Consider the following 16,913-nt stretch of genomic DNA (forward strand, 5'->3'; position numbering starts at 1 on the left):
CATGTCTTGAAACTCCTGTTAAGATTTCCATAGTTCAGAAAGGACTGGCTGGCTCATAACAATCGGATTTGTTTAACAGAATGAACAGGATGTAGTACAGCGGACCCTCAACTTACAGACGGCTTGACTTACAGACTTTTCGAGTTACAGACTTCTCTGGCCATTTAGGTTCAACTTGCAGCCAGATAATCAACATGTAGATGTTTGTATTTTTAGTGGGGCACTTTTAGTGGGTGGGGAGTGTTTGGGAATTTTACGTGTGTGCATGTGTCTGGTCTCTGGGTGTCTGTGAATTTCGTTGTATGTGTATATACTTACAATGACAATAAATTATTATTATTATTATTATTATTATTATTATTATTATTATTATTATTATTATTATTATTATTATTATTATTATTATTATTATTATTATTATTATTATTAACATACAGACCAGAAAAAAACAAAATAAAATGGAACAAAAATGGAATAAAAACGGGCGGTTACGGGATTAATCGGTTTTCAATGCATTGTAGGTCAATGGAGATTTGACCTACAGACTTTTTGACCTGTAGCCACCGTTCCAATAAGGATTAATTCTGTAAGTAGAGGGTCCACTGTAGATCATAAGACAGCTCCATGCTTCCATAGCAAAAGAATGGCTCCAGGGGGTTGCAGCTGAAGATTCATCTTTTGAGATCTAGCCACCTGAAAACACTTGCACATTTTGGATCCCAGGTGGAAAGTAAACATCCAGCAATGCTTCTATACTAGTGGTGTCTCCATTGCAGAACCTATCAGAAGTTTTGAGCAGTGGGTGGAACAGTCCCCTCTCTGCCTTCCATGTTAGAATCTGTGAGAATTACAGGCAGCAAGCAAAAGACAGCCACCTCCCTTCTAGGCATGGTCTAGCTTCTCAAGAGATGTTACAAGTACCTTCTTGTCAGTGTTCCTGGGACAGCCTGGCACAAAAAAGAGTTAATGTGGAGAGAGAAGGTAAAGAAAATAACAACATTTAGCCATGAAAAGCAGAGTATCATCCCAAACAACCAAAATACTAAGTGAAAGGGAGCTGTGTATGAGGGGGTGAAGCGAATGATTATCACATTTGTGGAGGACACGAGGTTGGGTGGTACAGCAAATAAATACCCTGGAAGACAAGCAAAATTCAAAATGATCCTGAGCATTGAGCACTGGGCTGAAAACAACAGAATGAAATTGAGCAGGGATAAGTGCAAAGTACTACACCTCGGAAAAAGAATCCAAATGCACAGTTACAGTTACGGGGGATACTTGGCTCAGCAATACTACAAGTGAGAAGGATCTTGGAATTGTTGTCGATCACAAGCTAAATATGAGCCAACAGTGTGATATGGCTGCAAAAAAGGAAAACGCTGTTTTAGGATGCATTAACAGAAGTATAGTCTCCAAATCCCACTAAGCAGGTAGTGCCAACCTCTCATCTCATAGGCATCCTTCAGTCTTGAGAGACTATGGTAACATGTTATGTATCGAGAAGTGTCCTCTCCAGAGCATGAAGCCTGGGTAAAGGAATATGGAGGATAGGCTGTTACCCAAGCAGCAAATCCCGCCTCTCCACATTGCTGAAATGGTCCAATGAAAAGGCAAGAGCCAATACAACTGGTTCCAGCAACATCGCAGGAGTTGGCAGAACGACAAACTGCCTTCTGGACTCCAGCTCTGGATTTTGCCTCTAGGTTAACTCCTGAAGCCTTTTCCATGAAGGAATATAGCCACAATGCAGTGGAGGTTTGAAATTGGAGTTTTCCTTCTACTAGATGGGCTGCCTTCCATGGCTGACAAGCCCCACCTACCTGGCCTGCTCTCTAATAGTGCGGAAGTATGATCCGACTCTTAAAACTTTCCTGCCTCCCAGGTGTATGCAATGCTAATTGGCTTTCCTATTTACCATATTAGGGTCATCATTTAAGGAGGGAAAGCCCCACCTCCTAGGCGATGTGGTGGGGGGGAGCAAAAGAAATCCCAGCAAAAACAAACTCCTCAGCAAAATATCCATGTAGGCAAACCTGGTCTTCATCCTCATCTCAGCCTCCTAGGGAAAAGGGCCCAGGTCCTGGCACACCCTCATTTAAGGAGGAAAGCCCCACCTCCTAGGCCATACAGTGGGGGGGGGGACAAAAGAAATCCCAGAAAAAACAAACTCCTCAGCAAAATGTCCATGCAGGCAAACCTGCAGGTAGTGCCAACCTAAAGTAAACCTATACCTGCTGCACTTGTTTCTTGTGGGGCTTTTGTGTTTTTGCTGTTCTTAATGGGCTTTTACAACTGTTTTTACCTAACAGTTTTAATGCCATAGCTGTTTAACTATTATTTAATAGCATAATAATTTATTGTGTGTGGGTTTTTTTAGCTCTTAACACAGTTTTTGTCTCTGTAAGCTCCTTGGGTCCTTTCCAGGAGATAGGCAGGATGTAAAATGAATGAATGAATGAATGAATGAATGAATGAATGAATGAATGAATGAATGAATGAATGAAAATCTTTGTTGTTGCTTCTGCTTTGCATTTCTCATTGACATTTACTATTTGTTCTTTATGAAATAATTATGCCTTTTGCCTTAGGCTTCTGCCATCACCCTGGAATGTGTCATACGGGAACTGAATCTAATCCACATTAAGGAAAAATGATTATTGCACCACCATTTTCAAAGCCTTATACCATTTAAGACTTTCAATACTACCTTCAAAGGCGGTGGAGTCCAGTTTTTTTAATGTTTCTGAAACAATCTCTCCAGCAGCCTCAGTCAGCCTTCTTTCTTGGGTTTTCTCAGGTTTTGGCTCCAAGGAAGATATGTTTTCCAGAATGCTGTCCACTGCATACCGGTGGAAGGAAATGAAGTCTCCCTCCCCACAGCACTCACATCGGTGAGCCCGCAACGCGAGGTAATGAGCACATTTGAGATGCAATGCTTTTTTCTGACTCTTCAGCCAGAGCTCATAGGCTGCTTCTTGTAACAATGGTGTGCAGAACCCCATGACTTCACTCTGCATCACCAGCTCCTCTTGCTTGAGCCTCTTGAAAACAGTCAATGCAGGATCTGAAACAGAAGGCAGGATTTAGGTTCACTCTTCTATCAAGAAATGCCTCCATCACCCATCTACTACTCCTAGCATTTGAAAGGTTCCTTACAGGGCAGAACAGAACAAGCACCACTGCTGCTTAGATTCTACATCAGGGGTAGGGAATTACCCCAGTGTACCTCAAAAACTTGAAGGAGATTTCCTCCAACTTTTTTTCCAACCCATTCAATCCACCACAAGGTGGGAGTGGTTCATCTGTTCCAGCACTACCATTAGCCATGTGAGAACAGCAGTCTCGGTGGGGGTTGCTGAATTAAAAGCCTCTCTCAAACACAACTCCTGTGACCTCTGTTATGACAAAGCCTGGAGAGGCATTGTCTTTCGGGTTCAGCACTCCTGGATCTCAGCAGGCAAGGAGGCAATGTTTGAATATCTCTAGATCTGCACACTAAGGTATGAATGTGCATACAAGTGTGTGCCCCAGCAATCCAGCCTGCAGCTCCCAGGCTGAAAAGATTGCCCTCCCCATTCCTGTTCTGAAAATACATTAAGACAGGATTTTTTTCTCCATTAAGGCTGGCTGTCCCTAAATCCTTCATGCTCTGGTATCATAGTCTTTCTCACATTGGTTGTGGGAGATTATATAAGGCATATGGACATCTCTCAGAACAGGTACTAACCAAAGCTTGCTCTCCTTGGCCCTCACAAAGGCCAAGCTAGAGGCTTAGCAGAAGATAAAGGCTAGCGATAGAGTCCTGTACATACATCATGTATTTAAGATACGTTCATCAACATTTTAATATGAAATAAACATACAGGAACCCCTAACAATTTCACTATATAAGGCTTGCTTATCCCTCAAGAATTCAAACTGGAGTGTTTGAATATCTCTTTTCTAAAAATGTACCTACCAGACTCTTCTCCCATGGATTTCATAACTGCGGAGCAAACGTAGAGTTCATTGGAGACGACATCCCATTTTTGGGTGGCAATCCGTTTTTTTTTCCCTCTGAAACACTGGAAGATATGAGATTCCACCAGGGCTGCCAAGGTTTGGTTCATTTTCACCTTGGTCCATTCAGGGAGGATATGAAGCAAGAACTCAGTGGTAAAGGTTACGCCGATAATGGATGCACACTTTACCACCATCTGCTCTGAAGGATTCATGTTGTCCAGTTCTGCCAGGGCAATTCCTACGCCGCAAAAAGTCAAGTCACATGGTCAGAAATGTAATGAAGGCCAGAACTAGAAAATAACTAATTACAACTAACAAAGTTGTCTGCATCTAATTACTTTTGGGTGTAATGTATAACAATTAGCAATTTGTTATTGTTTATTATTTTGTTATTATCATTTTTAAATTTGTAGAATGGGAATAAGCTGTTTTTATCTACTGTTTCTTATTTTGATATCTGTTTGCTTTTTTTTTCAATACTGTAATAACTTTTTTAGCTTTTAATATTGGTTGTTTCAATATTATCTTGGGTCCTCTTGAGAAAGGCATGATATAAATATTTTAAATAAATAAATAATAACTACAAAGTTACATTTTAGGTGTAATGAATAAAACGTATGTTACTTTGGTATATTAAATCGAACATAGTTACTATTAAGTATATTTTAAGGCTCACTGAAAGAATTTTCAGGTGCTGTTGCCACTGTCTAATCAATCAACAGGCAAAGGAAACATTTATTGGTGGCTGATGTATTATGTGCCCAACCATCTGTGCAGCTTTGAGTAAGCCGTATGATCCCACAGGACCAAGTGGTAAACCACGTCTTACTGTTTTATATCTAGAAAAACCCATAAGGGCTACCAAAGTAAAAAATTACTTGATAGCAAGTAATTTTTATGGTTGTTATAAATATTTCCAAACTGCAGAGTCAGAAATGGCCAATATTTATTTATTTTATTTATTTGTTATATTTACATCCCGCCCATCTAGTCATTCAACTTCTATGGGTGGCATACATCAGACAAAGTAAACAATTAAAATAACATCAGTATCCAAGAATAAGTAATCATTCAAGATGGAAAAAGACAAAGAAGATAGATCAAATAGTGCCCGGAGATAAGGCCTTCCTGAATAGCCAGGTTTTTAATTGGCTTTTAAAAATACCCAGCGAAGGGGCCAAACGGATCTCTGAAGGTAGATTATTCCATAACCGAGGAGCCACTGCCGAGAAGGCCCAGTTTCTTGTTTTTTTTCCTTCCGGGCCTCTCTCGGCATTAGGCTCCTCAGTCACACCTCCTGACTAGATCGAGTGATGCAGGTAGATTTTGGTGGGAGGAGGTGTTCTGTCAGATAGCAAGGTCCTAAATCATTTAGGGCTTTGTATGTCATCATTAAATCTTTGAAATCGACGCGGAAGCGCACGGACAGCCTATGCAATGCGGCCAGAGTGGGAGAGATATGGTGTTTTCTCATCCCACTAAGAAGTCTGGCCGCCGCATTCTGCACTATTTGAAGCTTCCGCATCAGTCTCAAATGTAGCCCCACGTAGAGCGCATTACAGTGGTCTAATCTCAAGATTACAAGCGCATGCGCTAAAGTGGTGAGCGTCTCAGCATCAAGATAGAGAAACATGCACCCTGCCAGGTGATGTACATTATCTTTTGGAGTACAAATTGTACCTTTTAGATCTTTTACACAGTTTCCTACAATAAGTCTTCAGAATGTCTCTGACCTTTGCAGATGAAACACACATTGCTCCCCTGTGAACACATCAAGGATCACTAGGTCTGCATTTAAACATTAGGAGAAGTAGAAAATTCCTATCTAATAATCCTGGATCTGGTTTTTAAAAGTCCGGTGATCTGACACATATGTCAGATGGAGTCAGTGCACGGTAGGATGAAAAATGTAGGCAGGGGGACTGGATAGAGTAGAAGTTAAAGCTATGAACACTGACAGCAAATAAAACAATTTTAACTTAAATTGTCACAGAATTTGGTTCATCTTCTCACCTTTTAATGTTGGAGGCAGCATTATATTATGCAACTTCACATTCTGTCTGATTGTACAGATGTATGATTCACTCTCATCGTTAAGGATTTCAGAGTCTTTGGTCTTCAAAATGGCGGTGGCTTTGAGGAAGAGTGAAAAGGAACAAGATAACTGGATTAAATATCATTATTAATTTGTTTAATTATTAACTGCTGTTCTGCCTACCAAAGCAAAAGACAAAAACATCTCTCAATGAAGAAAAATATTATTTCAAAACATACTAAACAATTATGGAAGCCAAAGCCTCAATCAAATCACATAGTTTTAACTAAGGATATGCCTTGAGTGTCTGAACAGGAGGCTCTCTTTTGCATAATTCATAATCTTTCAGGGTTTGCTGAAAGACAGCCTCTGAATATAAATGATTTTGTGTTTTTGAAAGAAGAGCTCACAAATGTTTTGTGTTTCTTTTGTATTTTCTCTTTGGTATCATCTTTCAGTGCTCTTTCACCCTTTACTATGTGCCGAATAACTTGAAAAATGTTTCATCCAACAGTGTTGCAAGGACTATCAGCAGCTAAGGAAAACATCTGAGGGAAGCAGAAATTCTGAATCTGTAAAAGGGACCAGAATCCAATCAGAAGTGTGTTTTCTTCAATTGTTCATTGTCGGCTGCTGAGCTCTTACTAGAGCCTTCCATCTTGGATTTGTGTGTATTGGGATTATTTGTGTGTCTACCTGATTTCTTTCAGGATTTTTTCCTTTGTAGGCTTTCCAGGGGTCCTTTACATTTTTGAATCATTTTTGCTATTGCCTTGCCTCCCTACCGCTGCCTACTGGAATCAAACAAGAGAAATGGAAGCATCAAATGGTGGGGAGGGGAAAAGAGAAATATCGTCATATTCAGAAGACTGATACTGTATTTTTTTTTTTGCCTATATTTACTTGCTTTCTTTTAAGGTTTTTTTATTTTGTGAAAGGTTTTTTGATGTTTTCTTTTGTTCTTAATTTTGCTGGGTTTTTTCATGAGTCTTCTCTAGTTAATAAATTTTTAAAAATTGTTATTCAGTTAATTTCCTGTGTATTTATTCTGGTAAAGATATATGTTTTGGTTTGGGTTTTGGAGGCTGTTTTATTTGTTTCTGTGCAAGTGTGTGGGCCAAGTGGTGGGCTTTGCGATTGGGTCTGTCTCCCACTGGGCTGTGTGTGTAGCGGTGATTGTTTGGGCACAACCTAGGTAATTTCTCTCTTCTTTTTCTAATGATTACTTTTCTTTCTCATGTACTGCTACTTGCTTTTGCAGTAGTCTGATTCTCTATTGCCTTGCCCCTATTTTTCTAGAGTATTTTAAAGCAATCTTTAGGATTTTTGGAGTGTCATAAAACACAAACGGGGAAACACGCATGGGAAACTCAAAAGAGGTTTTCCTTTTTATGCAAAATGAAAGGATGTTTACAGAGAAAATATGAAAATGAATGAGACACGCCTGAAAGAACATAAAATGAAAGAAACTTTTTAAAAAATGCATTGGACATTCTTAGCTTTGATTGCCTGTTGAAAATTCAGCAAGGTTAGAGCCAGACTAACATCTGAATGGAGGGAGTTTCAAATTAGGCTTCTGGGGATTAAATTTGTCTGTCTTGACTTTTCTTTTTTTTTTCATCCAATACTGTGTGATCATGTCAGAAAAGTAATGAAGACCAACTGGCAAAAATCCAGATGAAAACGATGGGGCAGGTACCTTCTCAATTGGTCACATACTGCTTGTGAGAGTGAGAACATACCTGGTTTAAAGAAATTAGCATTATCTGCTTTCATGGGGCTCCCGCACCACTTCAAAAAAATACCACCCAAAATCTGTTCTTAATATTCATAACGAGAGTAAATACAATATATGTAGCTTGCTTATTCAGATGAATAGTTTTAGCTGTGTTGTTTTGTAGAATTTGATGGGTGTGGTGGTGTCAATGTGCTTAGCCTTGAAGTCTGAGATCCCACTAGGCCCCATGTTGTGCAACAACACTTCTTTTTTTAGTTTATATTTTTATTATTTTTAAAACAGAAAAGAAATACAAAAATACAAATAATAGTGCTTACTATACGCTGAATTCTGCAGTGCACCCCATACCCACGGGACCCCATTGAACAATATTTTTATTACAAACTTCCTTTCCAAAATTGTATAGATTGTTGTTTAGAGGCTTTCCCCTTTCCTTTCACTAATACAAATTCAACAAATCTTCCCCAAATAGCATAAAAAATATTTGAACTTATTTCCCCTATTTTTCATCTTAAGTTCAATAGTTAATTTATCATTTAATGCAATGTCCCATACTTCACCATACCAATCTTCTAATATCATTTTTGTTTTTCCAAAACCTAGCTATTAATATTCTAGTGCTTGTCATAACGTTACTAATCAATTCCTTCGAATAATAATCAAGATCTATTTTATCAAATATTGATAACAAAGCAATTTTAGAGTTAAATTAAATATCTTTACTAAATATATCACATATTTCCTTAAAAATCAGTTTCCAAAATTTCTTAATCAAGAAGTGGTTTTGTGGGCCACTAGAGTCTCCTCTGCAGGACCCTATGTGATGTGGACAGTTAATGTCTCTTAGCTTACTGAAAAGACTGTCCCACTCGTCATCTCTTTCTTCATCTTCTTTCAGAATGTGGAACTGGAGCACATTGTTTAGGTACAGGTTGCAGAGAAGCTCCTCACAGTAAAATGGGTTTCCATGGCTCCTCTGTATTAGGAATCTAGTGGATGGAGATTCATAAGTGAGCTTCAGGATTTAAGGAACAATTCAAAAACTGTCATAATATCTTGGTTCTTCCATTTTCTGTTGCCATGTCATCAACAGCAAACACTAGTTGTATATGGACTTCACAATTGGCAGTTAGAAACTGTTCAGAGCAGCTCCAACTGTTCCTGATCAGATGGTCACAAACTGGCCAGGAGGTACAGAGATTGCTTTCATTGACTGCAAGGTGCCATCAGACATTTAACGTCTGGTTGAGGGCAGGAGGGTCCAGGAGAGCACCTCCTGTGTCAGCAGGGATTGAAGAAGCACATGGGCATGGACTGCAATTTGACCCTTGGGGCGAGTCCTCTCCCTTTTGGGTGAATTAGCTGTGTAACCCGCCCAGATCAAGAGCTATTTGCCCTTGGAAGGACATCAGTATCATAAGTGGGGAAGTAAGTACTGAACTCTAGCCCCTAGGGAATATATACAGAGAAATAACCATCTAAATGGGACCCATTAACTTCTAACTGTTTCTGCAAATGGATCCCTAGATTAAAGAAGGTACATACTGAAATGGTACATTAAGATCAAACAGGCTTCATCCCCAAATGGAAACTTACGTCAAATATAAGATCAATAATAGACATTTTGAAATATTATGAAACACATCCAGAAAAACAAATGATGCTGATCTTCCTAGATGCAGAAAAAGCCTTCGGTAATGTGAACTGGGAGTGTATGCTATTGCGATTAAAGAAGATGGAGCCAGAAGGAATTTTTTTACAAGCAATTAAAGCAATATACGCCAAACAGATGGCGAAGATCAAAGTCAATGGTCAAATAACTGAAGATATCTAAATCGAACAAGGCACAAGGCAGGGCTGCCCTCTATCTCTGTTGCTGTTTAATCTAATCTTAGACATTCTGAATAGACAAATAAGAGGAAATAATGAAATTAGAGGCCTCAGAATCAGGGGAGAAGAATACAAATTATAAACATATGCTGATGACTTAGCATTGATACCAGCAAACCCCCTGGATAGTATGGAAGAACTATTGTGAACAGTAGAAGAGTTTGGAGCTGTCTCAGGACTTAAAATAAACTATTAGAAAACTAAATTTCTGACAAAAAATATGAATATAGAGGATGTGGAAACATTGATAATGAAAACTGGTTTTGAGGAGATGCAAAAGGTTAAATATTTAGGAATCATTATTACAAAAAAGACAAGTAATTTGATGAAAGAAAATTATCTCTCAATCCAGAAAGAAATACAGAGAGATTTGGAAGATTGGAATAAGCTACAAGTCTCAATGATGGGACGAATCTTGATAATAAAGATAAACATTTTCCCAAAAATGCTATTTCTATTTCAAAATTTACCAATTCTACTAAATTATAAATACTTTAAGGACCTGGGCAGCCTGACCTCGAAATTTGTCTGGAAGGCCAAAAAGCCAAGAATAAAACTTAGAGCACTATAAGACATAAAAGAGAGAGGAGAACTAGGACTGCCGAATTGGCTATTATATTACAAGGCCTGTGCTATGCTTTGGATAAAAGAATGGATAACAATCCAAATTGAAGACTGTTGAAATTGGAAGGTCAAGGTTTAAAGATGGGTTGGCATGTATATGTATGGTATGGAAAAAGCAAAGAACAGACACATTTCTCAGAACATATTGTGAGGAAAGCTCTATATTTAATATGGCAAAAATTTCAAGTCCAAACCTATAAGAAAATTCCAATATGGGTAGCCCCACTAGAGGCCTTTACATTAAAAGTACTAAGCCAGGAGGGAGCTCTACTCACATATAGAGACTTGTCGACTAAAGATCAAATTCTGAAAAATAAACAAGATTTAGAGGGACTGGGTCTATCAACAGACTGGTGGTCAATGTTGAAATTAGAAGCGAGATATAAAAAGGATACAAATGTGGGCTTTTTGAGGGGAAAGTTCAGGTGGATGAACTATGAATTTACATGAAATGGAAAATCAAAAAAGTATACATATCTATTAGAGTATGATCTGGAAGATGAGAGGGTGAAGGAGGTGATGGTCAAATGGGCACAAAACTTTGGTTATAACTTTGATATAGATGACTGGACGAAATGTGGAAAAATATTTATAAGTTGATTAAACCAGTTAATCTTAGAGAAAACATCCTTGAAATGTATTATAGATGCCATTTTATTCCAGTAAGATTGGCAAAAAATGTCAGAAGGGATTAGTAATGCTTGTTAGAAATGTAAAAAAAAAAAAAAAATCCAGGGACTTATCATGTGTGGTGGTCATGTGAAAAACCAAAAAGAATTTGGTTACAGGTTTGGGAAATGTCATAAGAAAGTTTTAAACCTGAAATGTTTTTATTGAATATAATGCCAGAGATCATTGATAAAAAAAAATAAAATATAGTCTACTGTATATATATATATATATATATATATATATATATATATATATATATATATATATATATATATATATATACACACACACAGCAGCTAGGTTACTCTATCCCCAAAAATGGAAGAATGGAGAAATACCAATGATAGAGGAGCTACTAAAGAAGTTACTTGATATTAAAGAACTAGATATGCTTTGAGAGGCACTACATGATCAACTGAGACATTTTGTAAAGGAAAGCTGGAAGCTGATGTACAATTGTGTCCAGAAAGAGACAGCAACTTAGGGGAAGAAATACCAGTACTTACAAGAACCCATTGATGATATTAGATCAGCAGTCTCCAACCTTTTTGGGGCTGTGGACTGGCTGGGGGGAGCAAGTTCCATGGGGGGGTTGTCACGCTCGTGCTGGGGGCATGTCCCACGTGAGTGCAACATGCTCGCCATGAGGACGAGATGCCCCCACACACAAGTGTGACACACACCCCGTATGCGTGCGGGGGGGGGGAGATCCATATCCTCAGCCCAGTTCTGGCAAGCCCATGGACCAGCACCAGGTTGACGACCCCTGTATTAGATGACCTAGATGATGGCGAAATCTCTGATCTATATATGTAGTATGCATGTCTTTAGTTGTCTTTCATTGTTTTTGTTGTGTCCTATTCTATTGTTTTGTATGTTTGTTTGTATGTAATAATAATAATAATAATAATAATAATAATAATAATAATAATAATAATAATAATAATAATAATAATAATAATAATAATAATAATAATAATAATAATAATTTTTTAAAATGTAGTTTAACATCTGGTGACCTATGCACTTCCCCAAAGTTCAGGTATACTTGAGAGTTCCAGTAGATTGCTTACTTGCTGTAGTACTGGAATCAGAGTATCAGTACAGCAGAGCTGTGAGTCAATCGTCCTAACAGATTTAAATAACATTAAAATGCAGGCTTTGCCTTTCTCTCTCTCTCTTTTCCTTTAACAGACTATTTGAAATGAAAATGAAACAATTCCCAATACATGATACTTGTTTGAACATATTGTGCACTTCTGCTAGCACTGAAATTTTTTAAAGTTTTGGAGGCACATAGTAGCTCCTTAAGAAAAGAACCTCACTGTTATTGGAACTGCTCCTATACTCTATAGTTACCTGCTGTATTATAATACCAATTAGCCATGTAAAATTAAACAGTGGTAGAAGATATCGTCAAACAGATGGTATTTGCTGGAGGAGGTGCAAATACCCTTCACTTTTCTAATGAGCTACCCAGAATGCCTATCTGGATTTTCACTTTTCAAAATTTCAAGACATACAGTGCGGTCTTGACTTGAGAACTTAATCCGTATTGAAAGGCAGTTCTCAAGTCAAAAAGTTCTCAGGTCAAATCTGCATTTCCCATAGGAATGCATTGAAAACCATTTGATCCGTATCTGCTCTTTTCCGTCCATAGAAACTAATGGGAAGCTGCTATTCTGCCTTCAACCACTAGAGGGGGATATTTTGTTTCTTTTTTTCTTAGGTCAAGAAAGGTTCAGGGAAGGCAGGGAAAATACAGTCCAGGCAGTACCAGGCAGTCTGAAGACTGTCTCCCAATCCACTCTCTAAACGCTGGGAGGAGTGAAGAAGCAGACAGGCACCCTTTTCACTGGCCAACAGTTAACTGAAAGTTCAAATTTTGCACTTTCCCTGCCTCCCACGTGGGTTTTTTTCAGTTCTTAACTCAAATCTAAGTATGTAAGTCAAGTCAATATTTTCCTATGAGAGTGGTTCTTAAGTCAAAATGTTCTTAACTCAAGTCGTTCTTAAGTCAAGACCCCACTGTATATGTTAGGCAATATTATAGATACTGTATCTGCTTATGTTTATTGATGGTGACACAAGACTATGCTGTTATTTTTGCTTTTTTGCACTTATGGTGGGTGTTTAACTGGCAGCCAAGATGTGCCAGATGGAGATACAATCTTTGCACCATCACCTAACCCTGACCAAAAGAAAGAGTTGTAGAAAAAAATATTTATTTTATTTATTTATGTATTTGATTTATACCTCGCCTATCTGGTCTACTCGACCACTGGATAGCCCACACACCACCAAGAGTAAGGGAATTTGTATGAGCTGCTATGGATACAGGAAGTCAGATAGAATTGTGTGGTCCCTACAAAATGAGTGAAGGGGTAGAACACATACTTGAAACATACATTTAGACCACTGCTTAAGCAATAAAGTGACCCTGATCCTGCTGGGTATGAATTGCCTCTGCTTTCAATGGAAGAGGTGCAAAGATCTATGATGGCTGGTATCACTTACATTTCCAGCTCCCTGGCAATACTGACCACGCCAAGGTCTTGGCATGCTTTCTGAATAATTACTGAGGGAGTTAACTCCCTGAGCTGAATAAAGGTTGTGTCTGGACTGTTCAAAATTCGGACTGCAGTGGCGCAAGGCAGGCGTTCCTTGTGATTGATAGGAGACAAAGACATCACAACGAAGATGGCAATCTTCTTCATTATGTTATCTAGGAAATCCCAGGAAGCTGAATCAATGAACTGAGCTTCATCGATGACAAAAATCAGAATTTCCTTCTTCGCTGCCTGAGAAGGAAGCAACAATCCAGTATCAGATGATCATATAACTACAGACCTCCTGTCTCTGTCACCACACCATTTACAGCTGTCATCCATTATTGTTATTAATGAACTTTCCCCTTGAGACAAAAGCCCGAGTTTCTTTACCCTGTTTTGGAATAAAACTATTAAAACTACTATTAATGTTCCTAATATTGCACAAGACGCCATAAAATGAAGATACGTGATGTATGGTCCTCTAGGTCAGGGGTTCTCAACCTACAGCCCTCAGGCCGAATGTATCCTCTGGGCTCTTTCTGTGCAGCCCTCCAAACTGCTTGTTTACTGCCATCACCCTCAAGGCATTTTCCCTCAGACCCGCACTCTTCTTCCAGCCCCATCTACATCTGTTTTTTTTTTCCCTGTCCCTTTCTTACAAAAACCACCACCACAACATTGTTTCTTCTGGTCTCCAAGGTTCCTTCTATCAGCCCCCTCTTCGTCTTATCCTCCATACTAGCACTTTGGCTATTCTGGGTGCTTTGCTAGCCCTGCCACTCGTATCACTCAGGTTTTTCTCTTTCCTTCTCCATACATCACCATGTTGAAGGCTATATATAATATATGTGTAAGGAAGATAAAGCAGCTGTGTTGATGGGTACAGGAAATGTCTGGCCTGCTTAAAAAAAAAAGGCAGGAAAAGTTGAGTAAAACACCTGCCATTTTTCCAAAAATGTTACCAAGTGTTTTGCATACTAAACATCTCTAGAGGCAAAAGACTCTACCCATGAAGGCTCCCGCAAGTGGCTTCCAAGATTCCTGCTGAGATTTGCTGCTTGATGCAAAAGCATTCTTCCTTCCTCAACAGGAGCTGGTTGCTCTGGCCTTTTTACTTTGCTTGCTTTTGCCTCTCTTTTCCCACCCTTTCCAGCTGGGAGTCTTCTTATGGCTCTGTGATGGCAGGAGCTGGTGAGTGGCCCCTTGGGTTGAAAGGGAAGGAGTGCTCCCCTGCAGGGAAGCTTATGGGATTCCCCTTCCCACATCTTCTTCCTGCCAAGTTCCATTCCCCCATGGCTGCCATTTTGCTTCTCATAATTGAGACGTGGTTGGCAGGCAGTGATGTGTATGTCCACCTTGCATATAATTTAAAGCCAACTTGATGGCGTATCCCCTGCTCCAGGTGGGAGGCTGCCCTTTCAGTCACTCCTTCTCTCTACCTGCCCCTCATTTTAAAAATATTAGCATGTCTAGATTTAAACCTCAAGGGAGTGTGTTTATTAAGAAATAAAACCCGTAGTATCCAATGTACTTAGGATCACAACTCTGCCATCTGGTAGGTTAGAATCATAATCCATTTTTTTAAAAAATATTCCTAACCTGTGCATATGGCCCAATATTTCTGAGAGTTGTTAGAGGCAAGGGTCTCGTCTCTTCTTTGCCATAGTCAACTGAAAATCCCCAGCTAGCAGCAGCAAGGGTGGTGTGGATTTGATGGGAAAAGGAAGAATTAGACCCCTAAAAGTATACTTCTTGGGTTTTTATTTATTTAGGGATAATATTGAAACTCCACAACTGCTGCTCTGCTAAAAATTATGTAAGAAGATGTCTGCAAAAGAAAGTGTTGTCTCAAAGCAACAAGAAATTACAAATGAGCACCGTGTCTTTAATGACAAATGGACTACTTTAAACAAAGATTAAGCAGTCTGCGGGATATGTCTTGAAATGGTCTCACTATTAAAGGAATACAATGAAAAAGGAACTCTGAGTCCTCTCATGAGAGGTGAGAATGAACAACACAAATTCTCTTTAAAAATCAATGTTTTTGCAGCAAAATAGTTTGAGAAAGCATATGGATGAGAACCTGTCGACTGAGGGCCAGCTATCATGTTGCTAAATGTATTGTTGAGAGTAGCAGGCCATTCACTGATAGTGAATTTGTTAAAAAGTACATGGTTAGAGTAATGGAGGAAATGTGTCCTCCCAAGGTACCTTGTGTTAGTTGTGTTAGTTTATCTGCACCTGTAATCATCGGGCATGTTGAAGAACTAGGAGACTGCATATGTCACTGACTGTCAAGGCAAAAAGATTTTATTTTTTTTCCCTTTTGCATTAGATGAGAGCAATGGCATTATAGACACTGCTCAGCTCCTAATACTTATCAGTGGGATAGATTCCAACTTCAGAATTGCAGAAGAATTGTGTCCACTGCAGACTTTGAAAGTCACTAAAAGTGCAGAAAACATATTTTTGTAGGTATGTGAATCAGTAGAAAATCTTGGTCTGAGTTGAGATAAATTGAAAAGCAACCGATGGTGCAAGTGCAGTTGCAAGAATCAGTGAAGAGACATCGAAATTAAATGGTATACTTCCCATGCAATGTCACTTCATCAGCAAGTCTTGTGTAGTAAAATTCTTCAGTGGGAAAGTGTGATGTGTATTGTTGTACCCAACATTCATTACATCTGGCATCTTGGCCATACTCATTATCAATTTCAAAATTTTCTGTCATAGATAAATGCAGAATATGGAGATGTATTGTACTATGCAGAAGTCATGTGGCTTAGCAGAGGCAAAGTCCTCAAATGTTTTTTCAGTCTTCATCATAATGCCTTTCTCAAGGAGAAAGGAAAAGTTTAAGAAGTGCTTTCTGACCCTGGATGGATTTTTGAGTTGGTTTTCTTAACTGATATTGCAGAGCATCTGAACACATTGAATCTAAGGTTGCAGGGAAAAGAGAAGTTTGTGTGTGACATGTGTTCTGAACTGAAAGCTTCTAAAGCAAAAGAAAACATTTTGTGAAGAAAGTTAGTGAAAGTAACTTTTCAAACTTCTTATTCTGCAATGAACTTAAATTTGAGAAGGACAGGAATTTACAATTCAATGTTGAAAGACACATCAAAGCACTGAACCCATTGTAGGTAGAATTCCAGAACAGATTCACTGATTTATTTATTTTTATTTTTATTTATATCCCGCCTATCTGGTCTTGTGACCACTCTGATTGCCATAAACATGGAAAGGAAATAAGAATGCTTCAGAATCCATTTGAAGTAGCACCAGAAGGTGAAAGTGACTTTTTTTAGATGGAAGTAATTGATTTGCAAGCTAGTGATCATCTCAGAGACATTTGCAAAGAAAATAGTCTGTTAGAGTTCTGTTTTGATCTACCTGAAGTATT

At 38.7% G+C, this 16,913-nt stretch overlaps 1 protein-coding gene across 1 annotated transcript in view; it reads right to left on the bottom strand.

The window, feature by feature from the left end:
- Window positions 1-16,913, bottom strand: part of ADCY10 (adenylate cyclase 10) — a 119,351-nt gene that overhangs the window by 41,237 nt on the left and 61,201 nt on the right. Inside the window, exons 16-21 of the mRNA XM_078393076.1 lie at window positions 13,479-13,762; window positions 8,628-8,764; window positions 6,016-6,135; window positions 3,959-4,240; window positions 2,708-3,064; window positions 922-947 (exon numbers count right to left, since the gene is read on the bottom strand). Of these exons, the coding sequence (XP_078249202.1) occupies window positions 922-947; window positions 2,708-3,064; window positions 3,959-4,240; window positions 6,016-6,135; window positions 8,628-8,764; window positions 13,479-13,762 (1,206 nt within the window). The remainder of the gene's footprint in view (window positions 1-921; window positions 948-2,707; window positions 3,065-3,958; window positions 4,241-6,015; window positions 6,136-8,627; window positions 8,765-13,478; window positions 13,763-16,913) is intronic.

The sequence above is a fragment of the Pogona vitticeps genome, chromosome 4 (assembly GCF_051106095.1).
Source record: "Pogona vitticeps strain Pit_001003342236 chromosome 4, PviZW2.1, whole genome shotgun sequence".
Lineage (NCBI taxonomy): Eukaryota > Metazoa > Chordata > Lepidosauria > Squamata > Agamidae > Pogona > Pogona vitticeps.